A 14512-nucleotide genomic window follows, 5' to 3' on the forward strand; every position below is an offset into this window, starting at 1 on the left:
ACTTTGTCTTATGTATTTTTCCTACACCTGACTTTCTGAGATACTGGGCGGTGCTACCACCATCTAGAAGTGTTTATCTATGGAGTATCCCGCTGTTCCACGAGCGTACAGCAGTGACACCAGTAGCTGAAGAGGACCAGCCAGAGGAAGATGGTATGACAGGTTCAGGTATGTAGAACACACCTTTCTCTGCCACCCGGCCAATGGACCCAAATTCTGAAATTCTACAAAGTTCCCAGACGACAGTGACAGTGTTGATAGTGGTGTTTTAATAAGGAGAGCAAAGACAAGTTTTTTAAATCCCTGGGATCACATCTTTCACTTCCTTAGAGTGTGTGGACATAGCTATGTATCCTCTAATACAGGTGGATATTGTATGAACTGTGGACTTTAAGTCCTATATTTCACAAGTTCAGCTGCTCCTTCATCCTAAGAAAGCTCTAAGTCCTCTGTGATAATGCCAACATTTAACGTAAACATGTCAAACTGTGATGTTATAAATACAACACTTATTTAGCAATTAACATTTTAAATGTGACATTTTAAAGTTTAGCTTTTAAATGGCTACCTTCTGAACCAATGGCTGTTAATGAAATCAGCATGATCAAAATCACACCTTTTATTTGATTTTTGACATTTTGTAAAAAATGGCCATATGCTTTTTGTTAAGCAGTCAATCTTAAAAAATCACAATCATTCTGGTTAAGATTTATTAACACATTAACAGAACCATTTTTCTCTTATCAAATTCAACAGCCAAAAGTCATACAACCACTGAAAACACATTTTTACAACTTAACAAACCTAACAGTGGTTTTACATGTGAGCAAAACAAACATTACAAATATCTAAAACATCTTAGTGTAGATGAAACTGTTACCTGCACAGTGAGGTTGTCAGTCTCCTGTCTCCATCTCCTCACTTCATAGAGTGCAAGACTGAGCCCCCTCTGGATCTGCTCACTGAATGTGCACAGTCTAATGTCAACCGTCTGAGGGACAAACTGCAGCACTACAAACAATACAATATGGTCACACAGGATACAGGACAGGATCTCCTGGAGACATTAGGGAATGAAACACTGTATATACAAACACACACACACACACATATACAACAACATTAAAGCTTTGTGATATTATATCATAAATGTTGTTTTAAAGGACCACTGTCGGCATTTTAATGAAGTTTTGTAGACACAGCAATGTTTTCATTGCAGGGCTATCTTCCTGACTTCCACTAGAGGGTGTTTCTGTTGCAATGAACAAGTCAGACCTGGGTATCTGACATTCAGCATCCTCACGCATTGCATGAGGACATTGAACGTGCTCAAATGCCTACCATAGGAGAGCATCGGATTCAATATAAGAAGCACTGGAATAGCCAAGAAGATGAGGAGGATACTGTCTATGGTGCCGGCTGCATGGAGTTAATCTTGGCATTGGAAAAATGGTGAGTAAAACCTTTTAAATTTTTTCCAGGGCCACTAAATTCTCCCATACCACTTCAATGAAGTGGTTTGGGTGCAGTGGTTCTGTCATTTTAACCCTGCAAAATAAATAATTGCTGTTTTGTAGAAACGGCTATGTTTACATTGCAGGATTAAACACAACTCTTTGACTTCCAGAAAGTCACTGTAGGCGCTTCTGCAGCATGTGACGTTGCAGCTCATAAAAAAGCATTGATACAATGTGTTCCAATGAGAAACATTTGATGTGGGCATGCTGCGCATGTGCATCGGGTTCCTAATGCTCCTCTATGAGGAGCGTTGGATTGGACCAGCATTTGTGGAAGTGACGCCTCCTCAATGATGTCTGGGAGGCGGAGAGTTCAACAGCGCAAATTGAGTACCAGGGCTGGAAAAGGCTAAGTAAGAAGCATTTGTATTAATATTTTTATGGCAAATGCAGGTGGGTCTGAATTTAACTAGGGACACCAATTATCTATTTACTTCAGAACCATTCCTATTGCACCCATTACTCAGCCAATTGAAATCATAATTGTTATCTCTCAAAAATACTGAATCTGAAGAGCATCTCACCAGTCTGGATGTGGAACCTTTGATCAAGTCCTAATGTTGCTGTCTGCAGAGAGAGGATGGGTGAAGTCTCTCCGATGAGGAGGTGGCTTGTACTCAAGGTATTTCCAACAGCAAATGATGTGTAAACAAAGGGTCCAGAAGTGACAATGAATGAGAGTTTCGGATATGGTGAATACACCTGTCGGTTGAAAATAAATATATGCTGACTGATTTGGGCCTCAATGCAGGAACTTACAGACATTAACAATTGGCCTTCTGTCCGAAGAGACTGGATAAGACCAAGTACAACCAGAGAAATATGACCTTGGAAATTCACTAGTTTTATCATTTATCTAATTGCAACCATGAATTTTTATCAACAATACATGTTAAATTTACCTCATTTCTGGTAAGCCAGATGTACTGGCATACCTCCTAACCTTTCAAATGAACAAAGAGGGACACTTTCATTTTAGCGATGTGACTAAAATGTTATTTAGAACAAGAACAATGCATCTTATTTACACAGATGGAGTTCTAAACATTTATTGTAGTTTAAAGACACGTTAATGTAGGTGCTATCTTAAACACTCAGATACACCAACAATGTGGAGCTCTAAGAAAAGAGGGACATTAGAATAGAAAAGAGGGACAGAGGAATTTTGGCACGGTTGGGAGGTATACACTAGTATACTAGGCATTAGGGAAGATAGTTGATGCCTAGACCAAATTATGTATAAATATGTCCACAAACATACAATATTATAATGCATTTTACAGCATAATAGATAGATCGTATTCTAAATTCAGGAATCTGGTTTGTAGGACATCCAATTTTTTATCCAGAATGCCTCATATACTTGTTGAGTACTGGCAAGGTGGACAAGATTACAGGGAGTGCAGAATTATTAGGCAAATGAGTATTTTGACCACATCATCCTCTTTATGCATGTTGTCTTACTCCAAGCTGTATAGGCTCGAAAGCCTACTACCAATTAAGCATATTAGGTGATGTGCATCTCTGTAATGAGAAGGGGTGTGGTCTAATGACATCAACACCCTATATCAGGTGTGCATAATTATTAGGCAACTTCCTTTCCTTTGGCAAAATGGGTCAAAAGAAGGACTTGACAGGCTCAGAAAAGTCAAAAATAGTGAGATATCTTGCAGAGGGATGCAGCACTCTTAAAATTGCAAAGCTTCTGAAGCGTGATCATCGAACAATCAAGCGTTTCATTCAAAATAGTCAACAGGGTCGCAAGAAGCGTGTGGAGAAACCAAGGCGCAAAATAACTGCCCATGAACTGAGAAAAGTCAAGCGTGCAGCTGCCAAGATGCCACTTGCCACCAGTTTGGCCATATTTCAGAGCTGCAACATCACTGGAGTGCCCAAAAGCACAAGGTGTGCAATACTCAGAGACATGGCCAAGGTAAGAAAGGCTGAAAGACGACCACCACTGAACAAGACACACAAGCTGAAACGTCAAGACTGGGCCAAGAAATATCTCAAGACTGATTTTTCTAAGGTTTTATGGACTGATGAAATGAGAGTGAGTCTTGATGGGCCAGATGGATGGATTGGTAAAGGGCAGAGAGCTCCAGTCCGACTCAGACGCCAGCAAGGTGGAGGTGGAGTACTGGTTTGGGCTGGTATCATCAAAGATGAGCTTGTGGGGCCTTTTCGGGTTGAGGATGGAGTCAAGCTCAATTCCCAGTCCTACTGCCAGTTTCTGGAAGACACCTTCTTCAAGCAGTGGTACAGGAAGAAGTCTGCATCCTTCAAGAAAAACATGATTTTCATGCAGGACAATGCTCCATCACACGCGTCCAAGTACTCCACAGCATGGCTGGCAAGAAAGGGTATAAAAGAAAATCTAATGACATGACCTCCTTGTTCACCTGATCTGAACCCCATTGAGAACCTGTGGTCCATCATCAAATGTGAGATTTACAAGGAGGGAAAACAGTACACCTCTCTGAACAGTGTCTGGGAGGCTGTGGTTGCTGCTGCACGCAATGTTGATGGTGAACAGATCAAAACACTGACAGAATCCATGGATGGCAGGCTTTTGAGTGTCCTTGCAAAGAAAGGTGGCTATATTGGTCACTGATTTGTTTTTGTTATGTTTTTGAATGTCAGAAATGAATATTTGTGAATGTTGAGATGTTATATTGGTTTCACTGGTAAAAATAAATAATTGAAATGGGTATATATTTGTTTTTTGTTAAGTTGCCTAATAATTATGCACAGTAATAGTCACCTGCACACACAGATATCCCCCTAAAATAGCTATAACTAAAAACAAACTAAAAACTACTTCCAAAAATATTCAGCTTTGATATTAATGAGTTTTTTGGGTTCATTGAGAACATGGTTGTTGTTCAATAATAAAATTAATCCTCAAAAATACAACTTGCCTAATAATTCTGCACTCCCTGTACAGTGTTAATTTGCCCATGTGACAATCTGAATATTATAACTCATGAAGCATTCCTCATTTTACTTAAATACTGTTTAAAATAAAAATGCAGCCTTGTAAAAAATGTATTTATAGCTGGCAAACATGAAGAATTATTTATGTGTTTGTTTTTATTCAGACACAAAAAAAGCATAAAGCAAATCACACTCCTACATTAAAATAAATTAGCAATGGCTAAATATTTTTTATTAAAATAAGTAAAAAAATATTTTCCAAGTCGGTGCGTATTGCCTTAAGAAAGCATATGACAACATTTTAAAAAGCTAGACAAGTAATCCTAGATTTTTAATGGCAATTAATCACACATTTAAAAATAGCATTTAATTTAGTGTACTTGTGGGGAGATTTTGAATGATAAAGAAGACATCAGGGGAACGTTTAAATGCTCAACTTTTTAAGTCCGAGAGGAACTAAAGACTAACGGCTCGTTTCGAACCTTGTTGGTAATTAGCTGCCACCAATAACAGCAATTGGTAGCTAATAGCAGCAACTAATTGCTGACTGGTTACCAACCTTGTCGATATTGCTTACCAACTTGCTGCTCACAAAGATACTCACTATCGGACAAAACCAAAAGTCTGTTACGATTCCAGAAGTGCCCCCAGTGGCTGTCTGGTAGACAGCCACTGAGGACAGACTTAGTAATGCAATGTTCTCTGGAACTGCAATGTTTTACATTGCAGCACTAAGTGCAAAAGGGACACAGCACCCAGACCACTTCAATTAGCTGAAGTGGCCTGGGTGCCTAAAGTGTCCATTTAAAACACACAATATCACTGGTCTGTGTCCATTATTAGTTGCAGTGTAAGTGTCTTATCTAATATATCCTGCTGGGAAGTATAGATTGGTTTCCAGCTCCTCCTTTCCCCCTACATTGGTCAGTTGTCACTTGATCTGTGAATAAAATATTTACGGTTTATCCCTTAATATTCAATCCTATTTTTTTTTGCACATACAGACTCTAGGTACCATTACTACTTCAAACTACTGAAGTGTTTATACTGCTTGGAGTAACCCTTTAACTGTGTAGCAGGAAAAAAATTAATTGATGTTATATTGTGTTTATGATTAGCAGTTGTTTATTGTTGAAGATGTCATGACATTCAGTTTTGTTTACAGAGCTAATAGTGCTCACTTGAGACATTTCTTCTAATTGTGAACTCCATGTCTCTTTGTAAAACATCAATGTGTCCTGGGAATAATAAATTAAAGCTCTCACCTGAGGCTATGAATCCTGTCTCGTACGCAATCATATAATTTTCCATTATATGTTCTTACTCTAAGTACAAACATTGCTTATATCCTAATGTAGAGGATTTGGTACATATATGCTGTCCTTTTTCTTTGACAATGTAAAAACATTGCCGTTTCATGGAAAACAAAAAGATTTCATTTTGTAGAAAAGCAGATCTAGTTGCAATCAAACAATCAGCCACTAGGAACTCTGGCCCCCCAGATGTTGCTGAACTACAACTCCCATTATTCTCTGGCTATCTATGTAATTCAAAGAATCATGGGAGATGTAGTTCAGCAACATCTGGGGGGCTGGAGTTTGAGGACCCCTGTACTAGAGTAACTTAACTCTAAGCACTATAACCACTACAGTGGTCATCTAGTAGTTATGGTGCCAGGCGTGCCCTGGTGCCCCAACCCTTCCCCATCCCCATTGCAAGGAGTCAAACCAGTTTAAAACAGTTTGGCTTCTTAACTGGTGTCTGATGAGCACTGCTCCCCACCTCTACTACAGCTCAGTCAGAGCTGGAAGCTCCTTTGCTGGTTCTCCTGAACTAAGCCTTAAGCATCAGTCTCAGCCAACGAGCTGCATTGCCCAGCTTATCTCAGAGACAAAAGCTTCTGGTTCTCTTCTCTTCTGAGCTATAGTGAAGGCTGAAGGCAGGAAGCAGCTCCAGGCAGAGTCCAGGTAAGAAGTCATAATGTTTGACTCCTTACATCAGAGGGGCACCAAGAAACTTCTGGCATTAGAAACACTACAATAAAAATTATATTGGAACCTTTTATCCCACATTTATGAAATATGCCTTCTTCTTGACTTCTTCACTATCTGAGAATGTTGAAAGAAAATGTTATTATTAAAAAAAAAAACAAAAAAAAAACTATTATGCTGACATTCTCCGACAAAATAGGCTTGACTAGTGAGTCATTGATTCGATTCAGTAAATCAACTCACACTACAAAGTCTGAATTAATCAAATCATGAAAGTGATCCTGATTGAATTATTTGCACATTTTCTCCCCCTTGGGAAGGAGACATATTTTTTTTTCATGTGTATGTTTGTTTTTTATATTTTGTTAATGTTATATGGATAGCTTTTTAAAAGATTAATAATACAGACTTACACAATGGTGGAACTACTGTAGAGAGTGCAGGAAAAATGTTTGGGCTCTCCTTTAATGCAAGAGTGGCTAAAAGATAGATCCTCACCTGTCGTACAACTCCTACGATGCTATGCCAGCCGAAGATTTACCATTTGCCCATCCTTGCAGGGTTGTATTTGTGAGCAACAGTATCTGTGCATTTGAATGCAATCATATGTTTGTATAGCGTATATGTGTGCATGTAGGGATGTAAAAGTATGTACTATTACCACTGGAATGCAGTGTTGTACTTGAAAGTAGTGTTTGCGTTTGAAAGCAGGGGTGTGTTTGAATGTAGTGCTGGCTTTTATATGTGGATGTACATTTGTTTGTAGTATTGGTGTTTGAGTGAAGGAGTGTGTTTGTATATAATTGTGGGGTTTGAATTCAGGGGTTTGTTTGTATGTAATGTTTGTGTATCCAGGGGTGTGTTTGCATGTATGTTGGGGGTTAATTGCTGGGATGTATGCACGAACACTGCCATATGAATACTTACACGGATACACATTAACACAGAGATACACACATATGAACACACTGACACAAACACACACATAGACAAAGATACACACTGATATTTGCACACACCTGGACACATGCACACACTTGACACATGCGCACACCTTGACACACATATCCAAATACACACTGACACACACATTGGCACAGATACACATACTGACACACAGATACAATGGCACATACACACACTCAGATGAAGATACACACACTGGCACATACCCCCTGCAGGATGGTGACTTGCTTTGGGTGCTGCTGGCTGAGGATGATGTTGGGGATGGGTTTGCAGCAGCTCACTCCCAGCTGTCTGTGCCTCTTTCCTTCCCATGCAGTGCTCACTCTGCAGCTGGAAGGAAGTTTTTGCCTCTCACTTCCTCCCAGCCAGCCGATATTACAGGTTACCGGTCATGCTATTAAAAGTCTGCATCACCTGACCAGGCTCCTGTTTAACAATCCCCAGCAATTTCTCCATGTGTATAAGTTTGCTATGTCTAGGCTAACCAATAGATCAGTTAGCTCTACCTGTAGGTCCTTGATTCTTATTAGAAAATATTTTGTGTCTTGAATGTATGACCTATTGGTTACAACTAGTAGCAAACCTATACACTTCAATTCCACATGGCGAAGGTCTGGCAGTGATACAAAAGACATTGCAATATTCTTGCTAACGAAAAAAAGTGCTCCTTTGTGACAACTTTTCTTGAAATAATTTTAAGGAAAAGTTTATTTCGCTACTTGACGATCTACTATGAACACAGGTTAAGGGCAATGCGATGGGAGACAATATCGTATGCCAACCTGTTCATGGGAGAATTTGAGGACAAATTTGTATACGACAGTACGCGGTTTAAGAAACATGTGTCAATATGGTTAAGATATATTGATGACTTTTTCATGCTTTGGATTTACAACTTTCCTTGATTATCTAAACCAATGCCATACTGACATTAAAGGAACACTATTGTCACCGAAACAACTTTAGCTTAATGAAGCAGTTTCAGTGTATAGATCATGCCTCTCAGGTTTTACTGCTCAATTCACTGCCATTTAAGTTAAATCACTTTTGTTTATTTTTTAATTTGTTGCGTTTGTCCATATACTACTAATGAATTCACTGTCTGTAAAGTTGGTAATGGTGCATTTACCACATTACCACTCTTATTGATTGGTGGCTGATGAAGGGTTAAAGTAAGTGCTCAGCTCCCAGGAGTATGTCCTGTGTTCTTTGTCGGTAATCATATCTTATAATCCTTTCACAGCCTATTGTCCGCTTTTAATATTAGTGAATGCAGAGTCCGCTTGGTACAAACTTTAAAATAAAAGTTATTGTTACAATTCACTTGTCCAATGGTGGGATATATATTAGGCAGCAAGAGAACAGTCAGTTCTTGAATTTCATGTGTTGGAAGCAGGAAAAATGGGTAAGCACAAAGATCTGAGTGACTTTGACATGGGTCCAATAATGACAGTCGACTGCGTCAGAGCAACTCCAAAACAGCAAGTGTTATGGGGTGTTCCAGTATGCAATGGTTACTACCCATTGAAAGTGGTGCAAAGAAGGACAACTGGTCAACCAGTGAACGCCCAAGGCTCATTAATGAACATGGAGAGCAAAGGATAGGCTGTCTGGTCATACAGAACAGCTACTATAGCTCAAATTGCTGAAAAACGTAATGTTGGCCATGACAGTAAGGTATCAGATCGCAGTTTGCTTTGTATAGGGCTGCGTAGCTGCAGACAGGTCAGAGTGCCCTTTATGACCTCTGTCCACCGCCGAAAGCTCCTTCAATGGGGATGTGAACATCAGAACTGGACCATATAGCAATGGAAAAAGGTTGCCTGGTTTGATGAGTCACGTTTTCTTTTTAGATCAAATTGATGGCCGGGTGCATTTGCATCATTTACTTTTGAAAGAGATGGTAGAAGGATGCACTATGGGAAGAAGGCAGGCTGGCGGAGGCAGTTTTATGCTATGCGCAATGTTCTGCTGGGAAACGTTGGGTCCTTGCATTCATGTGGATGTTACTTTGGCATGTACCACCTACCTAGAGGTTGTTGCAGACCACATACACCCCTTCATGGCCGTGGTGTTCCCTGATGGCAAGGGCCTCTTTCAGTAGGATAATGCACCCTGTCACAGTGCAATAATTGTTCAAGAATGGTTTGAGGAACATGACAGAGAGTTCAAGTTGTAGCCGTGGATTTTAAATTCCCTAGATCTGAATCTGATTGAGCATCTGTGGGATGTTCTGAAAAAAAAATCTGATTCATGGAGGCCCCTCCTCACAACTTGCATGACTTAAAGGATCTGCTGCTAATGTCTTGGTGCCAGGTACCACAAGACACGTTTAGGTCTTGTGGAATCTATGCCTCAATGCATCAGAGCTGTTTTGGCAGGATGATGGGGGGTCTACACAATATAAGCAGGTGGTTTAATGTTGTAGCTGAGCAGTGTATGCATGCTTTAAAGCAAGGGGGTGTAGTAAACAATACATGTATCGGCCCTGCTCAGGAGATGCAGTATTACACAATTTTGGGGTGTTTAAACCAGAACACACAACATCTGTGAAATTCACTTTTACATTTCTAAATGTATGTGGAAAAAAAATAAAACATAACATTTAAAGCTAAATGTAGAAAGAACTGGTGTTGAAACAGCAAAGTGAAGAATAGAGCCCAATATAACCCAAGTGGTCTTTATTTGCAAATGGTATACTATAATGAGGATTATATGCAGTTCTATTTTGTCCTGAAAGTGGCATGGGCCCAATAATCAATAGGTGAAAATGTAAAACTTAAATTGGCATAGCTGTAAGTTAACCCTGCAACTTCTCAAAAATCTGGTAAAGATCTATGTGGAATAATATTTGGGTTCTCTTATAGGAACTTTACAGCAGTGAGACCCACATGGCCTGTGAAATTCCCAATGAAAATGAGCATTAGTGTGAAAATCACAACAACAACAAAAAATGACCAGCATATTTGACAGAAGTAGGTAGGAAAAATATGTAAATGAAAAAAAAAAAAGGCAAAATGATTAAGTTACATACATTGGGGATTATGTTTCTACATGGGCAGACTGAGCATTCATAAAGTAAAGAATGTGGGAGAATAACCACAAAAACACGTGTTAAACCAAATAAAATAATAATAGATATGTATATAAAAACAGCCTGTAAAACATCAGTGACAAATCAAGTGGGAAATAAGTACAAAGTAATGGAAAAGAATAAACCGATAGTCCAGGGCAGGCAGGCGGTCGGCAGCAGCTAAGCAGTATTAGGCCAATTGGTCAGATGAATAGACCTCCCTAGCTAGTCCAATAGCAGCTGAGTGCCATTTACAGATATTCCTGACTGTAGAGCCTTTTACCATGCAGGTCATCCTGGAAGTGGTGCAATAATTAATAATGAAAAGGGAATATTTCCACTACTTGGAGATGTTCTGTTTGAAGCCATAATAACATTAAAACAGGGCATCTCCCATTTTAAGATACATTAATATTGGCTGTCTGGTGCAAACATGCTGTGAATGCTGGCATCAGATGCCAATTTTGCACAGAATTTATATTAGTAAGCACAGAACTTTGCTGGCTAATGAGACGCTTATTATGCTATCGTATATGGAGTTTCTGCAGCAGAGGGATCAATCTCATTGAGAAACACTACACCTACAGGCTTAAAGTATCATGACAACTTCAAATAGTGGTCATGGTGGTTACAGTAACTCACTAAAGCAGAGCTCTCTAGCTTTCTGCGTAGTGTAATATTATGCTAGGGCTTGACAAATTTGCTTGGAATCTAGACGCCATCAAAAAAAGTTAGGAGCCAGGTTTTTCAATGTAAAAATACAATTCTTAAAGGGACACTATAGTCACCAGAACCACTACAGCTTAATGTATAATCTGTCACTGCACACTCTTCAATGTAAACCCTGCCTTTTCAGAGAAAACGCAGTATTTTCATTGCTGGTTTGTAACACTTCTAAAGGCAGTCACTCAGACGGCCTCTGGAGTGCATCCTGGGTCAGTGCTGCACTGTGTGCAGCACCTATGTATAGTGTCTCAACGCCCTGCATCAAGCATTTTGCCACACATGCGCAATAACCTCCCAATGGATTGGCTGAGATCATCAAGATTGATGATCGCAGTCATGGAGGCAGGGTCAGCTGCGGCGAGATCAGCACAGCGTGGGGGGGACAAGTCATCTAAACAGATTGGAGGGGGACAATTCATCTAAACATACTCACTCACTGACGCACACTGACACACACACTCACTGACACACACACACTCACTCACATACACACACTGACACACACACACATACTCACTCACTGACACACACACACTCACTGACACACACACACTCACTTCAATAATCACAAACATTTTGTCACACACATTAATGTGACCACCCAGCCTCTCAACCTTTGGGAGCACTGGAGTGGTCCGGCTTTCTCTAGGGTCCAGTTGGGCTTCAGTCATCTCCCTGCACTGTTCTATAGAGCACTGTTTAGTGATGCCGGAATGACGTCATATTCCGGCTCCCGGCATCACTGGGAGCAGGGAGGTTACAGTTCCAGGGTGCAGAGCAGGGAGGTTACAGCTCCCCTATGCACCTGCCTGTCTGACTCAAACCTCCAGGAGCCTCCCATGCGTGCGCACGCCCCACACTCTCACTCACAAGGTCGACCGCCCGCCCACGCTCTTCCTTAGCTGGCCGGCCGACCACCTGTACGCACGCCCATGCTCTTTATGAGCCTGCCGGCCGACCACCTCATGTGATGAATGGGGCAGTAAATCCCATTCGCCAGGACAAAAATCCTAGTTGCCACGGCGACCTGGTGCCTGGGATTTGTCGAGCCCTGTATTATGCTATTACTAAAATGTTATGTTTGTCTTATGCATGGTTAATACGGAGCCTGTTTCACACCCTCCGGCTCTCTACTGTAGGTGGATGCAGGCAGTCACATTTTATATTTTTTATATATGAACAGAAGTATTTAAGAACATTTTTACTTTCCTGTTATGAGTTTGCTTTTCTTGTATATATGGCTATTTTTCTTTAAGATTTTTTTCTCTTTTTTCTACTTATATGTATCAACCTCTAAGAAAACCTAAATACTAAGATTTTATTATTCAGGACAACTTCTCCAACACACGTGTTTAGGATTTGTTATACACCATGTACACTTTTTTGAAGCCTTACTGATGTCTATTCAGACATTGCACATAACACACTTATTACTTTACTTCAGGAATGGTCAGTGTGCCAGGGTACAAGTCTAGTTGTTGAAGAACAACAGTTATGCTGACAAGCGTTTTTAAGGGGAAAAAATTATGTTATTATGAAAACAAAAATGTCTATATTTTTATCTGTAGCACTTTTTATTGCCACCTATTTTGCAAAAAGCCCATATGAGCATGTTCTGTGTCTTCACTTTCTGAGTCATTAAAATTCTGTGCTTATCCCACATTAACTTAGCTAATAAATTATATTGTGTAAATAATTTCTATTCTAGATGACTATCTAATTTGCTTCTATTCAGCTCGTGTCCAAAACTCTTTTTATTTTTTCCTGAGCACTCTATTTTTTATAAAACAGATGGGAAAATGCAGGGACTAATTTTCTTTGTGTAATTTTCTTCAGTAAAGTTGACAAAACGTTCACAATGGGCTCAGCTTAAAGCAAGGTTCTGTTTCAGTTACCAATAAAATGTGCACACAATCCATCAATAAAATCAACCTCACAGAAGGGCAAACATTAGACTTCATAGGCAGAGGAGAACAAAATAGCTGCACCCAGGTATTGAGATTCAGCGCAAGGAGGAGAAGATAGCAAGCGGTCTGTTGACATCATTAGAAGTGTTGTTTGATTGGCTGAGACCGTGAAGGAGGCAGATCAGGGGCATCAGCATCTCCTCATGAATTTAATCAATGAATCTCTATGAGGAAAGTTCAGTGTTTGCATGCAGATGGAGGAGATACTGATATGTTGTGATGCACACTAGGCAAGACTGAGATAGTAAGCAGCTCTAGCAGCCATCTGAGGAGTGGCCAGTGAAGTAATCACTAGGCTGTAATGTAAACACTGCATTTTCTCTGAAAAGACAGTGTTTACAGCAAAAAGCCTGAAAGTAATGATTCTACTCACCAGAACAAATACAATAAGCTGTAGTTGTTCTGGTGACTATAGTGTCCCTTTAAGAAGCAAGGGAGGTAACTTAATCACTAAGATACAGAGGCATAAGAAAAAGGAAAACGGAGATTTAAAAAAAAAAATGGCAGGGCTGCTCTTAGTAACATGATCCCAGCAAAGAAGGTGCAGGCAATTCAGCAAAATGAATTTAACTGACATTTTATGAAGTGTTACACAGGGCAAAGTTTTGGTCACCATCTATGATCAAACATATCAAACATTGCACTCATCAGTGTTTCAATGGCATAAAAATTGAGTGGTGTGAATACATAATTGTTACACAGGTGAAGTGATATATCACATACTTTGCTCTTATGTGTATTCCTCACTATCATGGCTACCGCCACATGTAAAAGGCTGGTCACTGAGCAGGTCCACTTTTCTTGTGTGATGAGTGGAATTGCAGCTTGGGAGCAATTGCTTATCTCATAAACTCATGAGGAACATTATAGGATAACATCATGCTCATTAGGTAGGAATCAGGGGTTCCTGATATGTGGATCATCTTCCTGCCTGTAGCTATAGATTGTGGTGCTTTCTTAATTTTTTAATTTTTTTTGTAAATTTTTGTTGCATACTGGTAATGCATTTTCATTATGATGCAATAAAGAAAAAGATCATCAGATTTTGCCAATGTTTTATGTTTTATTTCACGCTTTGTCTGTGTGCGTATGTCAGAATTCCGAGAGGTAGTTTAGTAATTTTACTTCTGTTTCAAAACACATTTTGATTGTATAACTTATATTCCTATTAAAATAATGTTCCTATTTATACCTTAGCCTGCTTTAGATTTATTTTTCTCAGTCTACACTTTTATAGTTCCCGGATTATTCTGTGTTTGGAACACATTAGACTTTTCGTGGAAGATCTGATGTTCCTTCACCATATTTATGCAGTATGTAGAACTGAGACGATTT

At 39.6% G+C, this 14512-nt stretch overlaps 1 protein-coding gene across 1 annotated transcript in view; it reads right to left on the reverse strand.

Moving 5' to 3' along the window:
- Positions 1-14512, reverse strand: part of KIAA1549 (KIAA1549 ortholog) — a 199140-nt gene that overhangs the window by 56758 nt on the left and 127870 nt on the right. Inside the window, exons 4-5 of the mRNA XM_063447620.1 lie at positions 2042-2219; positions 881-1011 (exon numbers count right to left, since the gene is read on the reverse strand). Coding sequence (XP_063303690.1) covers positions 881-1011; positions 2042-2219 — 309 coding nt within the window. The remainder of the gene's footprint in view (positions 1-880; positions 1012-2041; positions 2220-14512) is intronic.

This window comes from Pelobates fuscus, chromosome 3, assembly GCF_036172605.1.
Source record: "Pelobates fuscus isolate aPelFus1 chromosome 3, aPelFus1.pri, whole genome shotgun sequence".
Lineage (NCBI taxonomy): Eukaryota > Metazoa > Chordata > Amphibia > Anura > Pelobatidae > Pelobates > Pelobates fuscus.